Below are 13,283 nucleotides of genomic sequence, written 5' to 3'. Positions count from 1 at the left end.
CCCGGGCCGTGTGTGCGGAAGCGGCCCTGACGCGCGGCGCTGGCGGCGCCCGGGATTGTGGGAGCGGGGGGGCGGCGGCGGGGAAGGGGCCGAGGCCGGAGCTGACGGGTTCCGGTGTCGGGCGCAGACGTGTCGGCCGGGGCTCCGGAGCGAGAGGCGCTGCCCCTGCCCGCTCGGAACAGCGTCCGGCCCAGGGCCGGCTCGGCCCGGCCCGGCGGCGCCGCCATGTCCGGGACCAGCAGTCCCGAAGCCGTGAAGAAGCTGCTGGAAAACATGCAGGGAGACCTGCGGGGCCTCAGCCTGGAGTGCCGGAAAAAATTCCCCCCCGTCAAGGAGGTGAGGGGCGGGATGAGCCGGGGCGGGCCGGGCGGTGGGCGCTGCTGCGAAGGGGCCTCCCTGGCCGCGGGGCCCAGCCGGAGCGGAGGCGGCCGGCGGCGTCCCCTCAGCCCGGTGCCGCTCCCGCTGAGGTCCGTCCTCCATGGCCGCGGGTCGCCGAGCGCTCTCTGCGCCGAGACGGGGCTTTGCCGGTCGCGTTTGCTCGTGGGTCGTTGTTTTTAGTGCGGTAGCGAGGGAGGGGGGGCGGCCCGGGCCAGTTCACCTCAGGGGGCGGGGGCTGGGGAGAGAGATCATCTGTTGACAGGGGCAAAACGGGGGCAGCCCCTCTTAACCCCAGCCTCCTCCCGGGGCAGAAGCACCAGAGTTCGGCGTGGCTGTCTCGGCATCTCCCCCCGAAACCCGTCCCGGGGGCGCGGGGCCTCGCAGGTCTCCCGTGGGGTCTGTGTCCCACCCGCGCAAGGAGCCCACAGGCTCGCCAGAGCGCGGCTCCCGAGTCAGCCTTCCTTATTTATTACTTAATTTCTTCCTTATTTCTCTGTCTGCCTGGCTGCGTGGGTCTCCGGTGATCGCTGGTGTACCCCGTCATGTTGGGGTTACGTGGCTTTCCCATGGGGTATGGTTACAACTGGGGAAGCTTGGAAGAGACGTAGGCTTAGGTTACCTTTTTCTCTCTTTTTAAAAATTCCATCAATAAACTCATGCTAGTAGGAGCGTTACATTTTATTTTTCCAACCTCGGTTTACTCGGTGTGTAGCTGGAGACTTCAGTAAGTCCTGATGAGCAGGATTGCTTGAACTGAATTTTTCTCTCTGTTTTGAAGTATACATCTTAACTGTGTTTTTCTCTAGTGTGTTTACACAGTCAGTTTAACTTTTTCCCTATCAGTAGTTTGCCACTTTTTAAAAAATATTATTTCTACGCAATAGCGGGAGGAAAAATACTAATGTATTAACTCAGACTAAGATGCAGAACCAGCAGCAGGGAAAATAAGATGAAGACTCTGTCAGTTTGGAAGAAAGGAATTACGTATGTAATGTGACTTTAGTTCCAAACAAGTGATAGCATATTTAATGTTGTGTGAAGTATTATACACTTGAACAGATGAATTGAAGCTAATGAATCTGCTTGTTTTGAAAGGCATGAAACGACACGCCGTAGGCATAGCGCATTATATATGATTGTAGGTTGCAGAGGAACGCCGGTGCGTTTGAGAAACTGTGTGTGGTCACAGAAAAACAAGAGAAAGTTGTGATCAGTTCAGAGAAATTTGTGTGTAGTCACATGTAAATAAGAAAAAGTTGTGGTGAGTTGAACAGAAATTTGTGTGCGTGTTTTGCAAGGAGGCGTGGGTACTGCTTCCACTTTCTCCTGTGTATTACTCTGTGACTCTGAGTAAGTTGTTTGGTCTCTGAACAAGTTTCCCCACTGTGTTAATGTTTACTTTATTCAAGATCTACAAAGGAGATGGGCAATGTAGTTCTTAAGTTAGCATTTTTAGTAATGCTTCATTGTATTTGCCATCCTAAAGGTTAGAGTAACTACTGCATGTGCTGTTCTTGATACTTGTTCAGCATGTTTATCTTGTGTAAGTATGACTGCTTGTGTGGTGTTCCCTTTTACATCTCGACAACAACTTGCATAGCTTCATTAAAAACACTTAACAAAGTTTTTCACAGTTGTTTGGAGTTTGGGTAGGTTTATGGAATAAGGCTGGAAGGTGTTTATAAAGAGATGTGACTCTTTCTGCTATGAGTTGTGGGCTCTTACAGAGAGGTCTGAGGTGAGAGCAGTCCTACAGTAGGATGTATGATACAGTCGCAGGAAACGATCTTACTTCCTCGCTTCTGGAAGCCATTTTTTTTGTTGTTCTGGTTTTGAAGGACACGGGTCTCCTTTTCTGTCAAATTTCAACTGCTAAACAGGTATTTTAATCGCATGCATTTGGTCTGATTGTGATTAGATTTGGCTAGAGTGATCAGAGGAATGGCATGTTCTTCTTGCTGATTTGGAACAGCACCAGCTTTTTAAACCATGCTTAAACACAGGCTTTTTGAAACAAATTCCTACTACTTATACTCTCACTTTTTCACTTGCAGTGTAACTAGACTTATCCTCATTACTACCACTTATGTTGTAATTTATGAGTTTATCTTGCAGCTGATGTGTATGCTTCCATGTCACTTAATAAACTTATCATACTGTGATAAAGCTATTGAAAAACTCCTAGTCCAAAATTAATAGACCTGCGTTGTAGTTGTTAGATTTGATAGGTACTTTATGAAGTAAGCTGCTTCTAAATAATCTTTTCAATTTCTGATGTAATCTAAAATTTTGCTCACACCTATTTGTTATCATCAGCCATTTCTAAAATGATTTGTCTGTTCTGTTTTTTTGATTTTTATATTAATACTGTTAAAACTCTGCAAAATGAATATAGCTGATAGGTTTGCTGCTGATAAAAGTAGTAGTGTAGTTCTCAATTCTACTTGATGCTCAAATGATTAATTTGAGCAAATCCTCTTTTAATCAATACTTCAAGGAGTTAGAAAGCAGTATGATCAGAAAAATAGACCCTGGTTTGTTGGGGTTTTTTTTAAATTAAATAGGGTTTTAGTTTTCACTACTTAAGATCTTTGTAATGCATATGTTATTACAAACTAATGCCGTATCTATTAGGTACAGAGAGACCAAAGTGATATTAAATGATTCTTTGAACAGGCAGGTAGATAACACAGCTGAAGACCTTTATCTCTTTTTTTTTTTGGGGGGGGGGGTGGGGGTGGATGGGGGGAGCATGGAGTGAAGGGGGATGGATGCAGCAGAAAAGGGGACAGCTGGCTGTGGGATCCTACAGACTGGGATTTAGACCTTATCCTCAGTTGGGAGCTGGAAGTAAGGTCTTAAACCCTTATCGGAAATGGAACTTGAACGCTTCACTGTTTTAAGCACTTTCATCTCATACGTTTTCTGTTACTTCTGAGTCTGTAAAGTTTTCTTAGTAGGTCACATTTATGTGGAAATCATGTAGTTGTGAGTCCAGTCACTTACAACTGGATTCTGAGGTTTTTGCTCTCTCTGATAATCTGTTAAGAAACACTGAAATTACTGAGTTTCTCACAAAGTTAAATTTATGACACAAATATGTGGCAAACTTCCTTCGCTTTAGTTAGAGCTTTTAACTAAGAAATAGGAGAATGTGTTGTTGGCCCCAAAGCAATCCACACCTCATCTTTGCTCTGTGTGACAAATAATACCCGAGTAAGATTTTCCTAGGTGGTGCTACTTAATGCATGGAGAATGGGAGCTGCGGAAAGAATCTGTGGGTTTGAAGTTGTGTTGCTGGTGATGTTTGGGGATTAACTACCTTGTTAGACTTATTTTTCTTAAGGGTGTGGGGAATACCAGTCACTGTTAGACTTCAGACCCATGTCTGTTTGTTGCTATGTGGTTTTTCTCTTTGATACTTCCTCAGACCATCACTGACTAGAGAAGTATACTAAACATGAAAGCTATATACTATGATCAAGGAGTGATTTGGTGGTTATGTTGGTGATATGTCAAAACTGTTTATATTGGCAGATGTGTGAATAATGATATTACTGAAAAATGTATTGGTATTTTCACAATATATTTCTGTTTCCCAGTTATAAAAACAGACACCAACCATGGCTGTGATAGGTCGCAGGGCAAGCGTAAATTAAACAGCATCTTTTGGAGCCTGAAATTACAGAGGATGAAGCAGTCTTTGGTACAGACATCAATGCTTATGTTATCTTGAGTAATCTGGCATTGCTTCTGGAAAACAATACTACTTGGTCATTATTCTGTTTGTAATATGGTGGGCTCTAAGCTTTGCTCTGTACTAGAGAGCATCGTAATGCTTCTAACTCTGGACTGAATTGCGTGGCACACGCATAGAGCTTTATAAACTTAAACTCCTAGCGACTGGAGTTTTCGATATCCTGTGCTGGGCATGTGGCAAGCTGGCGGTGCTCTCTTTAGGGAGCTGGAGTAAGAATTTTGTCTTATCACAAAATTGAAAATAAGTTTAGTGTGCTAAATAGGTTACCTGCTGCTTCTTATTACTGAATGAAGATATTGTTCTGTAAGTTGCATGTGATTTGGTTAGATAGTTTCACTGCGTAACAAACCTTAGAAATACAAGGGGAAAATACTTATAATGAGCAGAAATAATGGAGTTAAAAGGGGAAATGCATATACCCAAAAAGTTCTTTTCAGCCTCAGTTCCAGTTGTATGTAACTCATTATTGTTTACACAAATCCAGCTCAAGAGTCTCAGCTTTCTAGGAAGCTTGTAGTCTCTATGTTGACTCAGTTTTTGTTTTTTTTTCTTGACTTTTAAATAACAGTGAAAGCAAAATGAGCTTTGAAAAGCACATGAAAAAAACGAACTCTTACGCAGCTCCCTGCACAGCTATGGGCACGCTTGTGCTGGTAGGAGAGGGCAGGCAGGGACTGCATCCTCCCATGGCAGGATCTGCTTGGCCCGTCGTGGGACGGGGTGTGCCCTGCGCTTAGCAGTTGTGCAATGGATTGCAGGTTTCTATATGTTTTAGGATGTTTGCTGCTGCGGTAATTTGGAATAATAGGGCTGGAAAAGAAATAGTGTTCAGCTTCCCTCAGCCTGGAAGAGCAGCACAGTTTTAGCTTTGAATACTTTGGTCAGTTGAAGCACTCCCTTGAGGCTCCTGAAAGATAGCTTTTGATAGCCTCTCTGTACTGCTTCTTTTCCAGATCTTTGTTTGAAACAGCAGTATTGCTTTTGTTTAGCTATTTATTGAGTTGTGTATGCCTTTGACCTACAGACATATTTTTGAAACTGTATTGTAAATTAATTTGCTGTATCTAGGAAAGATAATAGAATCCAACTTTGCAGTCTTATTTTCCTTCTTTTATAAATAACTCTACTTGCAGGCCTTACAAAATTATTTGGGTAAAAGTTAAAGAATCCAGATTTGAGTGACTTCTGGACAAAGCAAACTTTAAATTATTCAATTACAGTAGGAGTGGTGTGGGCTGGGCTGAGCTGAGCCAAGGGACAGGATTTGCCCTTTCTGAGGGGCTATCCATTGTGTTCTGTGAACACAGGTTTTATTCATGTATTTCTTCATTTGGAGTCCGCCCCTGTCAGCACCAAGTGACATACATGACAGTTTCATCCCCTTGGTTAAATCATTCTCATTTTGGAATGATACGCTGATCCTGAACACATCCTGGGGCTAATGCCAAAACATTAGTTGGGAAGCTTGTCCTTCCAGGCAACCTTCCTGATGTCATTGGGTAGCTGTATGAAACTAAGTATGAGAATGTATTGCGAAATTTAAACATATGTTAAAGATACAGATCAGTTAATTTAATTTATAATCTCAAAGCGATCTTTAGGATTCTTAACGCAACTGGAAGGAACAGTTAAAAAAAAAAGTGTGAATATCAGCTGTTTGTTCTGTAGCAGTAACAACATTTCAGAAAATCTGTTGGATATAGTGCAGTACACAAATCAGAGAAGGCTAAGAAAGAAAACAACATGCTGAAATGCCTTGTGATTTGGGCATTTGAGTCACTTGATGTATTACTAGCATTGAATGGTTTGTGAGAGCTCTGCTTTCATGCTACTCTAGTGGTAAAAAGATGAGCCAAATCGACCTGGCAAAGAACAAACCTTTGCACATAGACCATTTTCTGTAGGAGTAACCAAGGTTTTCGGTTTCCTGCTTTATTTTTTTGAATAAAATAGATTAAATAATTTTGACAGCCTACAGGGAACTTAACCTACACTGAACTTTCCAGGTTGGTTAATTTTCAGGTCTTTGCAGCATTAGTTCAGAAGGATGCAAATACTGTAGGGGTTTTTGTTTGCTTTAATGGGTATTCACTTAACTAATATTTTAAAGGTTCTTTTGAAATAGAGAGACTATGCTCTGTAAAATGCATATTGTCATAATTAGGCAGCTTGCACTCAAGCATGTTTTGTGCATGTGACTGGAGATTATTCTGTAGCATTCTTTAGTTGCCAGCCCGTAGCTGAGCTTGTAACTTGAAACAGGCAATCCCTAATATTTCCTTTTATAATTCCTGATTTTTACCAATCGCTGTGACTTCTAGCTTCATGTTTGGAATCCATTCTTTTTACAGTGGTTTTTTTTTTTATTCAATATTGATCTATGTACAGTAGTAGTTTTCAAAATTATGTTTTTAAAAGTGTACTGTTATGTTTCTAGGGGACCGTCATCTATTAAAATGTGCTCTAATTCAAGATTTATTATAAATCCCAAATTTCATGTAGTGATTTTAGTCTTTGGTAAGAAATGTCATGTGCTCAAAAATGATTCACATCATGCACATAGATCCAATTTCTCCATCAAGTAATACCTTGCAATTTAATGAATGAAAAAAATGACTAAAATTTTCTGTATCTCAGTCTGTCTGTAAACTTCTCAAGTTAGGTTCCAGTGCAGGATTAAGGTGTCTAAGTTCCCTTCATTGATTGTGCAGGCTCGGTTTGTTGTGGAAATACTGTCAATAGAGCTGAATAGAGCTATTCAAAGGATCTTGTTGCCAGGGGACTGAGTCATTCTGTCACCTACACGTTAGGTATCTTTACCACTTGAGATACATTAATGTTTCTTCCTTGGCTTCCAGCAGCTGGTCCAGAAGAGCGTGAGGTCTACTGTCTGCACGTGGTTGTCTTGCATACAGAGGCCTAAGGTTAGACCTCTGTATTGAGCCCTACCAGCAAGTCAGCTGAATTAGCTTAAGGAGAGGCTTTAAGAATTAAGGCACATTCAGTAGAGACTAAATCTCCATTGTAATGGGAGTCTAAATATTTAAATTTGTGGATCTTAATCTCTGATTTAATCCCCATCTGCCTCTCTTGGCTTCCTGAAGATTATAAAGGAAACCTGTAGCAGAAGTTGGAAGTTCTTGGTGACTCCAGTTCTCAACTAGTGCCCAAACTGTCTTTGTTGTTTCTTTTTACCAGGTGCCTGGCAAAGAGGCATTGCTGTCTCTGACTGGGTGACTCTGAATATGGTATTTGTGGCAAAGCCTCAGGAGTTCCCTAGTCCCATCTGTTCTGATCAACAAGCTTGAAGGCAAAATTAGTTTGAACTTCAAGTGTACATCTCCTAAAGCTCTGAAATGGGATGTTGTTTGGTTTTTTTTTTTAATGTAGAATGGTGATTGTTGTGCAAAAGTAGGTAATGAAAATTCAAGTGCTCAATTTCAGTGACTTATAATCAGTAGTGTTGTACTTGATGGATCACTCAGAAATTCGTTAATGGTAGACATGGAGTCTCTCAAGATATCCACGCACTACATATATATATATATATATATAAAATATTAATATTATATATGTAAAGTATAGTGTAGATGTATAATTTATATATAATCTAATACAAAATACAGCGTACATCCTGATTCTATCCTGAATCTATCTGATTTTATTTACATCAGGTTCTGTCCGACTGTGGAAGTATAACTTAAGAATTTGTTGCTAATTGGCTGTGTTTCTTTTGTATCAAGTCTTGGTTAGCTTTTTTTTTTTCTTTCGGTCTACATCAGTGCTGTTCAATAATGAGTTTTCTTATGTTATTCATTCTTATTTATTCTGTTGATTTATGTGTGATGGTTTTTCCAACTGAGGTGTAACATTTTGTTTGTCAAATGAAAATTCTTGATGTTAAATATTTGTATTTAATTATCTTTACCTTCACATTCGTGTTAAATGATGTACCTCCAGAGGCAACAGCTCTGAATCAATTTAGATAACAATGGCACCTTTCCTGGCATTATTGACTATTAACCTTCAGGATTCTGAATTGGTTGCTGATACTGCAAACTGACAATTTCAGAAGATTAATGGACCAGAGGAGTAGTCACTTCTGTCAAGAGAAAGAGCACTTTTAATATGAGGCCAACTAATATAGTTGCACTAAAGATGGAAATGAACAAGGTTGTGTGTTTTTAAAATACAAAAACTGCAGTATCATAAATCTTGAATCAGTGGAGAAAGTGTGTAATAGAATCAGTTAATGCTTTTATTTTTTCCTCAAAGCATTGGAGCTCTGGTAATTGAGAGTGGCACCATCCTTGAGTAGTATTAAGTGTATCAGGAGTTAGTTTGGTATCTTCAGTTGTTGTTGTGCCTGTTGTTGGGATCAGAAATGTACGCTATTTATTTCCTTCATTGAGCACAAGTAAATCATGATGTAGAATAAACCAGAGCAGTTTTCTTTCTGTTTCAGCTAAAGTGTGAACCGCTGAAGAAACTACTTTGTATATGAATAGAGACTGATGGTCTGTTTGCAATTTGTTGTCTTTGTATGCTAAATGAAGGTAATACAAACAAAAGCAGCAAATATTTTAATTTCTCGATTGAAAAAAAAAGTAGGTTAAGTAGGTTGTTCAACTATTCAAATAAATCAGATGTTCCAAACTTAAAAAATTGGAAAACTGTAACTGGTTTTGTATTGAAGGTTTTGTGATGGTGAAAGTGGTTTACCAAAATACAGTCTTCAATTTATAGGAAAATTAGTACTATTTTACCATGATAGCTAAGATTCTGTGGAAGAAAAATTATAGCGAGAAACTTGTGGAGGAATTGCAGAACATGAAGTGTTTTGAAAGGAGCATTATTGCCTTCAGTGTTCCCTTCTTTCTTTCTCTATTTGTACATATATCCAGGGTGGAGTATACGTCTGAACAGCGAATGCAAACTGCTTCATGTTCACTATAGCCTCCCTTTAGGCAGCTGTGGACATTAACAAGCCCTCCCCTTAGTCTCGTGTTCTTCAGGCTGAACAAGTGCAACTCTTCCAGCATCTCCTTCTCTATTGTTCTCCATCCCCCAGCCATCTCGATAGACCTCCACTAGACTTGCCCTAACATGTCAATGGCTTTCTTGCACTGGGCAGGCTAAAACTGGACGTATTCCTCCAGCAGCAGTTCCACAAGAGCCGAAGAGAGGGAATGACTCCCTTCCCTTGACCTGCTGCCTATGTTCTTGCTAATGCAGCCCAGCATGAAGTTGGCCACCTTTGTTACCAGGGCTCATTGCTGGATCTTGTTTCCACTTTGCTGTCTACCAGGACCCTGGGTCATTTTCTGCAAAGCTGCTTTGCTGTCTGCAAAGCCATCCCCCAGCCTGTACTGGTGCATGGAGCTGGGCTTTGCAGTGGCCTTTGTTGAATCTCATGAGGTTCATACCAGTCCATTTCTCAGCCTACCTGGGCTCCTCTGAATCTCTGCCTTCCCCCCCAGTATGTTGAACAGTACCCTGAATTTAAATTTGTCTGCAGACTCTATGCTATAAGGATGTTAAATGGTATTAGCCCCAGTATCCGTCCCTGAGGAGCACTACCAGTAACTGGTTACCAGCTGGACTTTATACCATTTGTAATAAACCTTTGAGACAAGCTTCCGCCCACTTTACTGTCTACTTGTCCTTATCTCACCAATTAGACTATAAGGATGCAATTGCAGATGTCATCAAAGGCTTTGCTGTAGTCAAGGTATAAGGTATGTAGTGATCTCCTCTTACCCACACAGCCCATCATCTCATTGTAGAAGGTAGTTGGGTTGGTGAGACTCATGCTAAATTCGTGTTGGCTGTTCCTAATAATCTTCCTGTCCTGCATGTGCCTAGAAGTGTCTTCCAGGAGGATTTGTTCCATAACCTTCCCAGAGAGTGACATGAAGCTGTAGTGCCCCAAAAGCTCTTCCCTGCCCTCCCTTGAGATGTGTGTGGCGCTTACTTCTCCCCAGTCGTCAATAACCTTCCCCAGTCACCGTGACCCTGATAGAGGGTGTCCTTTCAATGACGTTGGCCCTTGGGTGTATGGGCTTATATGTGTCCAGTTGATTTAAGTTCTTGGTTTGTGTACTCACTGCCTGTATCTGCCTTTACGGTGGGTGGTGCTCCATTCCCAGAGATTCTGCTGGTAGGCTTTGCTCCAAGCCAGTAGAATGTGAGCAACCTCTAACCCGAATACGTTAAATCATTCAATATAATAAATCCCTGAGAGTGCACAGTGCTGTCAGATCAGAACTGGCATTTCACCAGTTTAAATCACAGGTAGAATGAGTATATATAAAAGAGAAAGGTCTGAGTAGGGATTGTACTCCTGGGGAGAAAGATAAAAATACAGAAGGCAAGTACAGTGCTTTTTCACACAAATGTGGTATACTGGAGTGCTTTCATGAGGTTGATTTAGTGTGGAGCTTTTTCTGAGTGTGTCCTTTTCCAAATAATAGTTTAGCAGTTCAGTAACAGTCCAGAATGTGCTTTTGCAAAGCAAGCCAGAATAACAATGAAGTGAATCTGTACTTTAGACAGGAGGATCTCTTATCTAAACTATTGGATATAGGGTTGGTGTTCCAGTTGGAAAGGCAGATAATGATGAATAGGAAAAAATTGCTCTTTTTATTTCACGTAATAGGTGTGGAAGTGACCATAGATGACATATATTACTCTCATCCAATCTCAGTAAAAGGTTGGCAAACAATATAATGTAAATACCAACACAGACCATCATTCCTGAAAGCTTTTCTTTTTAGAAGAGAGAAATCAAAAGCTTGTGTAGTGAGAGCTGCAAACCTTACAGCAATTTTGGTATTTCTGGAGATAGCAATTTGCTCTGAAAATGCAATCAGAACACAAATGGTCATTCAAAACATTAGTGGTGAAAATTCTTTATTTTATTACTTTTTGGTAACAATACGATCACATTTAGAAGCTCATCAAAAAATATATTTAATGTTGGATCAATCCTTAGTAGAAATTAGTACATGCCCGGTTAATACATTAAGTATTTTTATGCGTGTGTATAATTTTTGGTTAAAAAAAAAAAAAAGGGTGCTAATTGCGAGATACCAGTTTCTTTGAAGATCAGCCAGTTGATCCTTTTTAAAACCTTTTTAAAAACTCCTTTTTGAAATTTTTAAAAAATTGCTGATGCGGTAGAGACAGTGGGTACTCTTTTCACTTTCTGAAAAGGGTCACTGGTAAGAGAGAGATCTGAGATTCAAGTTTTGTGTCTTCTTTCCCTTATGAAAAGTTAACTACGTTGTTATTTTTCAATGAAAGAAGGGTAGCTCTTTCACATTTACCACAGAGTAAGGGCTGTAGGGATTGCTGTGGAGCAATTGATATGCTGTCGGATCACATCCCAGCTGACCCTGCGGTCACCCTCTGGTATCTTGTTTGCCTGTCTATGTGCATTGCGATAGGGCTCCATGATGTCTTTGCCCGTGAGAAGTAAACCACTAAATAATTATACAGTTATGTGTTCAAGCATACGCCATGCCATGATTCCTTGTGGCCATTCTTGGGCTGCCAGTTAAGATTATCATCATCATGGAGTTATCTATAGTGGTATCTTTCACAGACTGATCCACTGCAGTTGGGTTTGCGAGCTTTCAGTGTCCCTGAAAGACAGATTTGAGGAACTGATGCCTTTTAGATGCCCTTATTGCTCTGCTGCTGATATGGGTAGCTTGCCTTTACATCATCCTGACCAGTATGTAGTAGAATTGCATACCCCAATCATCCTAATACCTCCATATGTTATTTATGAGTTATAGATCTTTATAGTCTGTGTGCACATATTTTACATGGAGAAACGTAGCTCTGGGACTTGAATGTTAGCTGGTTGTTGGAAAATGTTGATTCTGCTTAAGGGAGTCTTTGCTTGCTGAGTGCCTGAGCAGAAATTACCTGTCTCTGGTACCTGGTTGGTGATTTTAGCCCTACACAAGAGTTGAAATTTCTGAAAAGTTGGAAGATGCACACATTGCATCTAATGTGTGCATCTAACGCCAGGAAGGCTGAAGTTCTTCCTTGTTTGAACTGAGAAATCCGTGAGGAGGGGAAGAGTTTTGGATCTGTGAAACTCTTAAAACTGAGGTTGAGAGTCTTTACAAATTTCCACACCCCGGGGTGTCTTATGCAGAGAACATATGTCTATACAGTAGCTTTAAGGTGAGGTTCTTGGGAAGCTGTGACTGTTGTTGTCAGACCATAACTTGGGAGAGGAACTTCGAGACCAGGAGGCAGATATTATGCCTAGGCTTCTTTTCAGTTTACTTGCAATGGCACTACGTGTGTCTTGGGTTTTTTTGGTACATAAATTCTCCATTTGCCTTACTTTGGTTTCTGTGAAGGGTGATTTCCACGTGATCAGCAAATACTTGGTAAGTTCCAAGGAAGCAGAAAGATGATGGGGCAAGTGCTTGAGCCTGGAGGGTCCTGTTGAATTTTGCTGTGAGATTATTGACTGCTTGTTTAAAGGCAAATCAAAGTATTCAGAAGAGATTGACCTGAATATGTGCTATCACCGAGAATCAATTTCTGTTCTTCATCAATATTTCCCCTCACCAAACAGGGTGCTGTAGTTGCTTCAGGAGAAACATGAAACAAACCCAAATAATGGCAAGCATGTGTTTGAGACACTGTATTTCTGTCCATTTCACAGTTATTAAAAGTAGCAGAATAGGAAATACAATTGATGGAAGGTTTCAGTCTTGAGCTGTGTTATGTTACAGGAATTACCCGTATTTGCTTCCTCTTAAAATTAAAGAGATAACTCGCTCATTAATTGCGGTGCTAAGAGAAACTCTGATAATGTTACTTTAAAAAGTGGCGACTGCTTTAAAAACATGGTGGCTTATATTTGTGTGGAAGTAAATTATCATATTTATACCCATAAATGCACAGTATGATGCTGGCCATCTCCTCGATTAGTGTTTTTATAAGATTCTTTCCTAATGGGGCGGTGTCCTGGAGAATGCTATAGTAATTTCAAATTGATGTAAATTTATAAACTTAGTAACTTGGCAAATTGAAAGAGATATGAACAGGTAAATTGATGCAATCCAAATACACTTTTACACTGATGTAAGCAGAATAGCCAGATAACTATTTAGAG

At 40.7% G+C, this 13,283-nt stretch overlaps 1 protein-coding gene across 3 annotated transcripts in view; it reads left to right on the top strand.

Annotated features, from left to right (window-relative positions):
- The first annotated feature begins 50 nt into the window (after positions 1 to 50).
- The window catches only part of MON2 (MON2 homolog, regulator of endosome-to-Golgi trafficking), a 73,518-nt gene continuing 60,285 nt past the window's right edge, over positions 51 to 13,283 (top strand). For 2 of the 3 annotated variants that reach the window (XM_063323067.1, XM_063323066.1), the window contains exon 1: positions 51 to 336. In XM_063323067.1, the coding sequence (XP_063179137.1) occupies positions 226 to 336 (111 nt within the window). In that variant the 5' untranslated portion in view covers positions 51 to 225. The remainder of the gene's footprint in view (positions 337 to 13,283) is intronic. The other variant, XM_063323068.1, reaches the window with a different exon arrangement.

Source organism: Chroicocephalus ridibundus, chromosome 1 (assembly GCF_963924245.1).
Source record: "Chroicocephalus ridibundus chromosome 1, bChrRid1.1, whole genome shotgun sequence".
NCBI lineage: Eukaryota > Metazoa > Chordata > Aves > Charadriiformes > Laridae > Chroicocephalus > Chroicocephalus ridibundus.
This window is presented reverse-complemented; position numbering and strand designations above follow the sequence as displayed.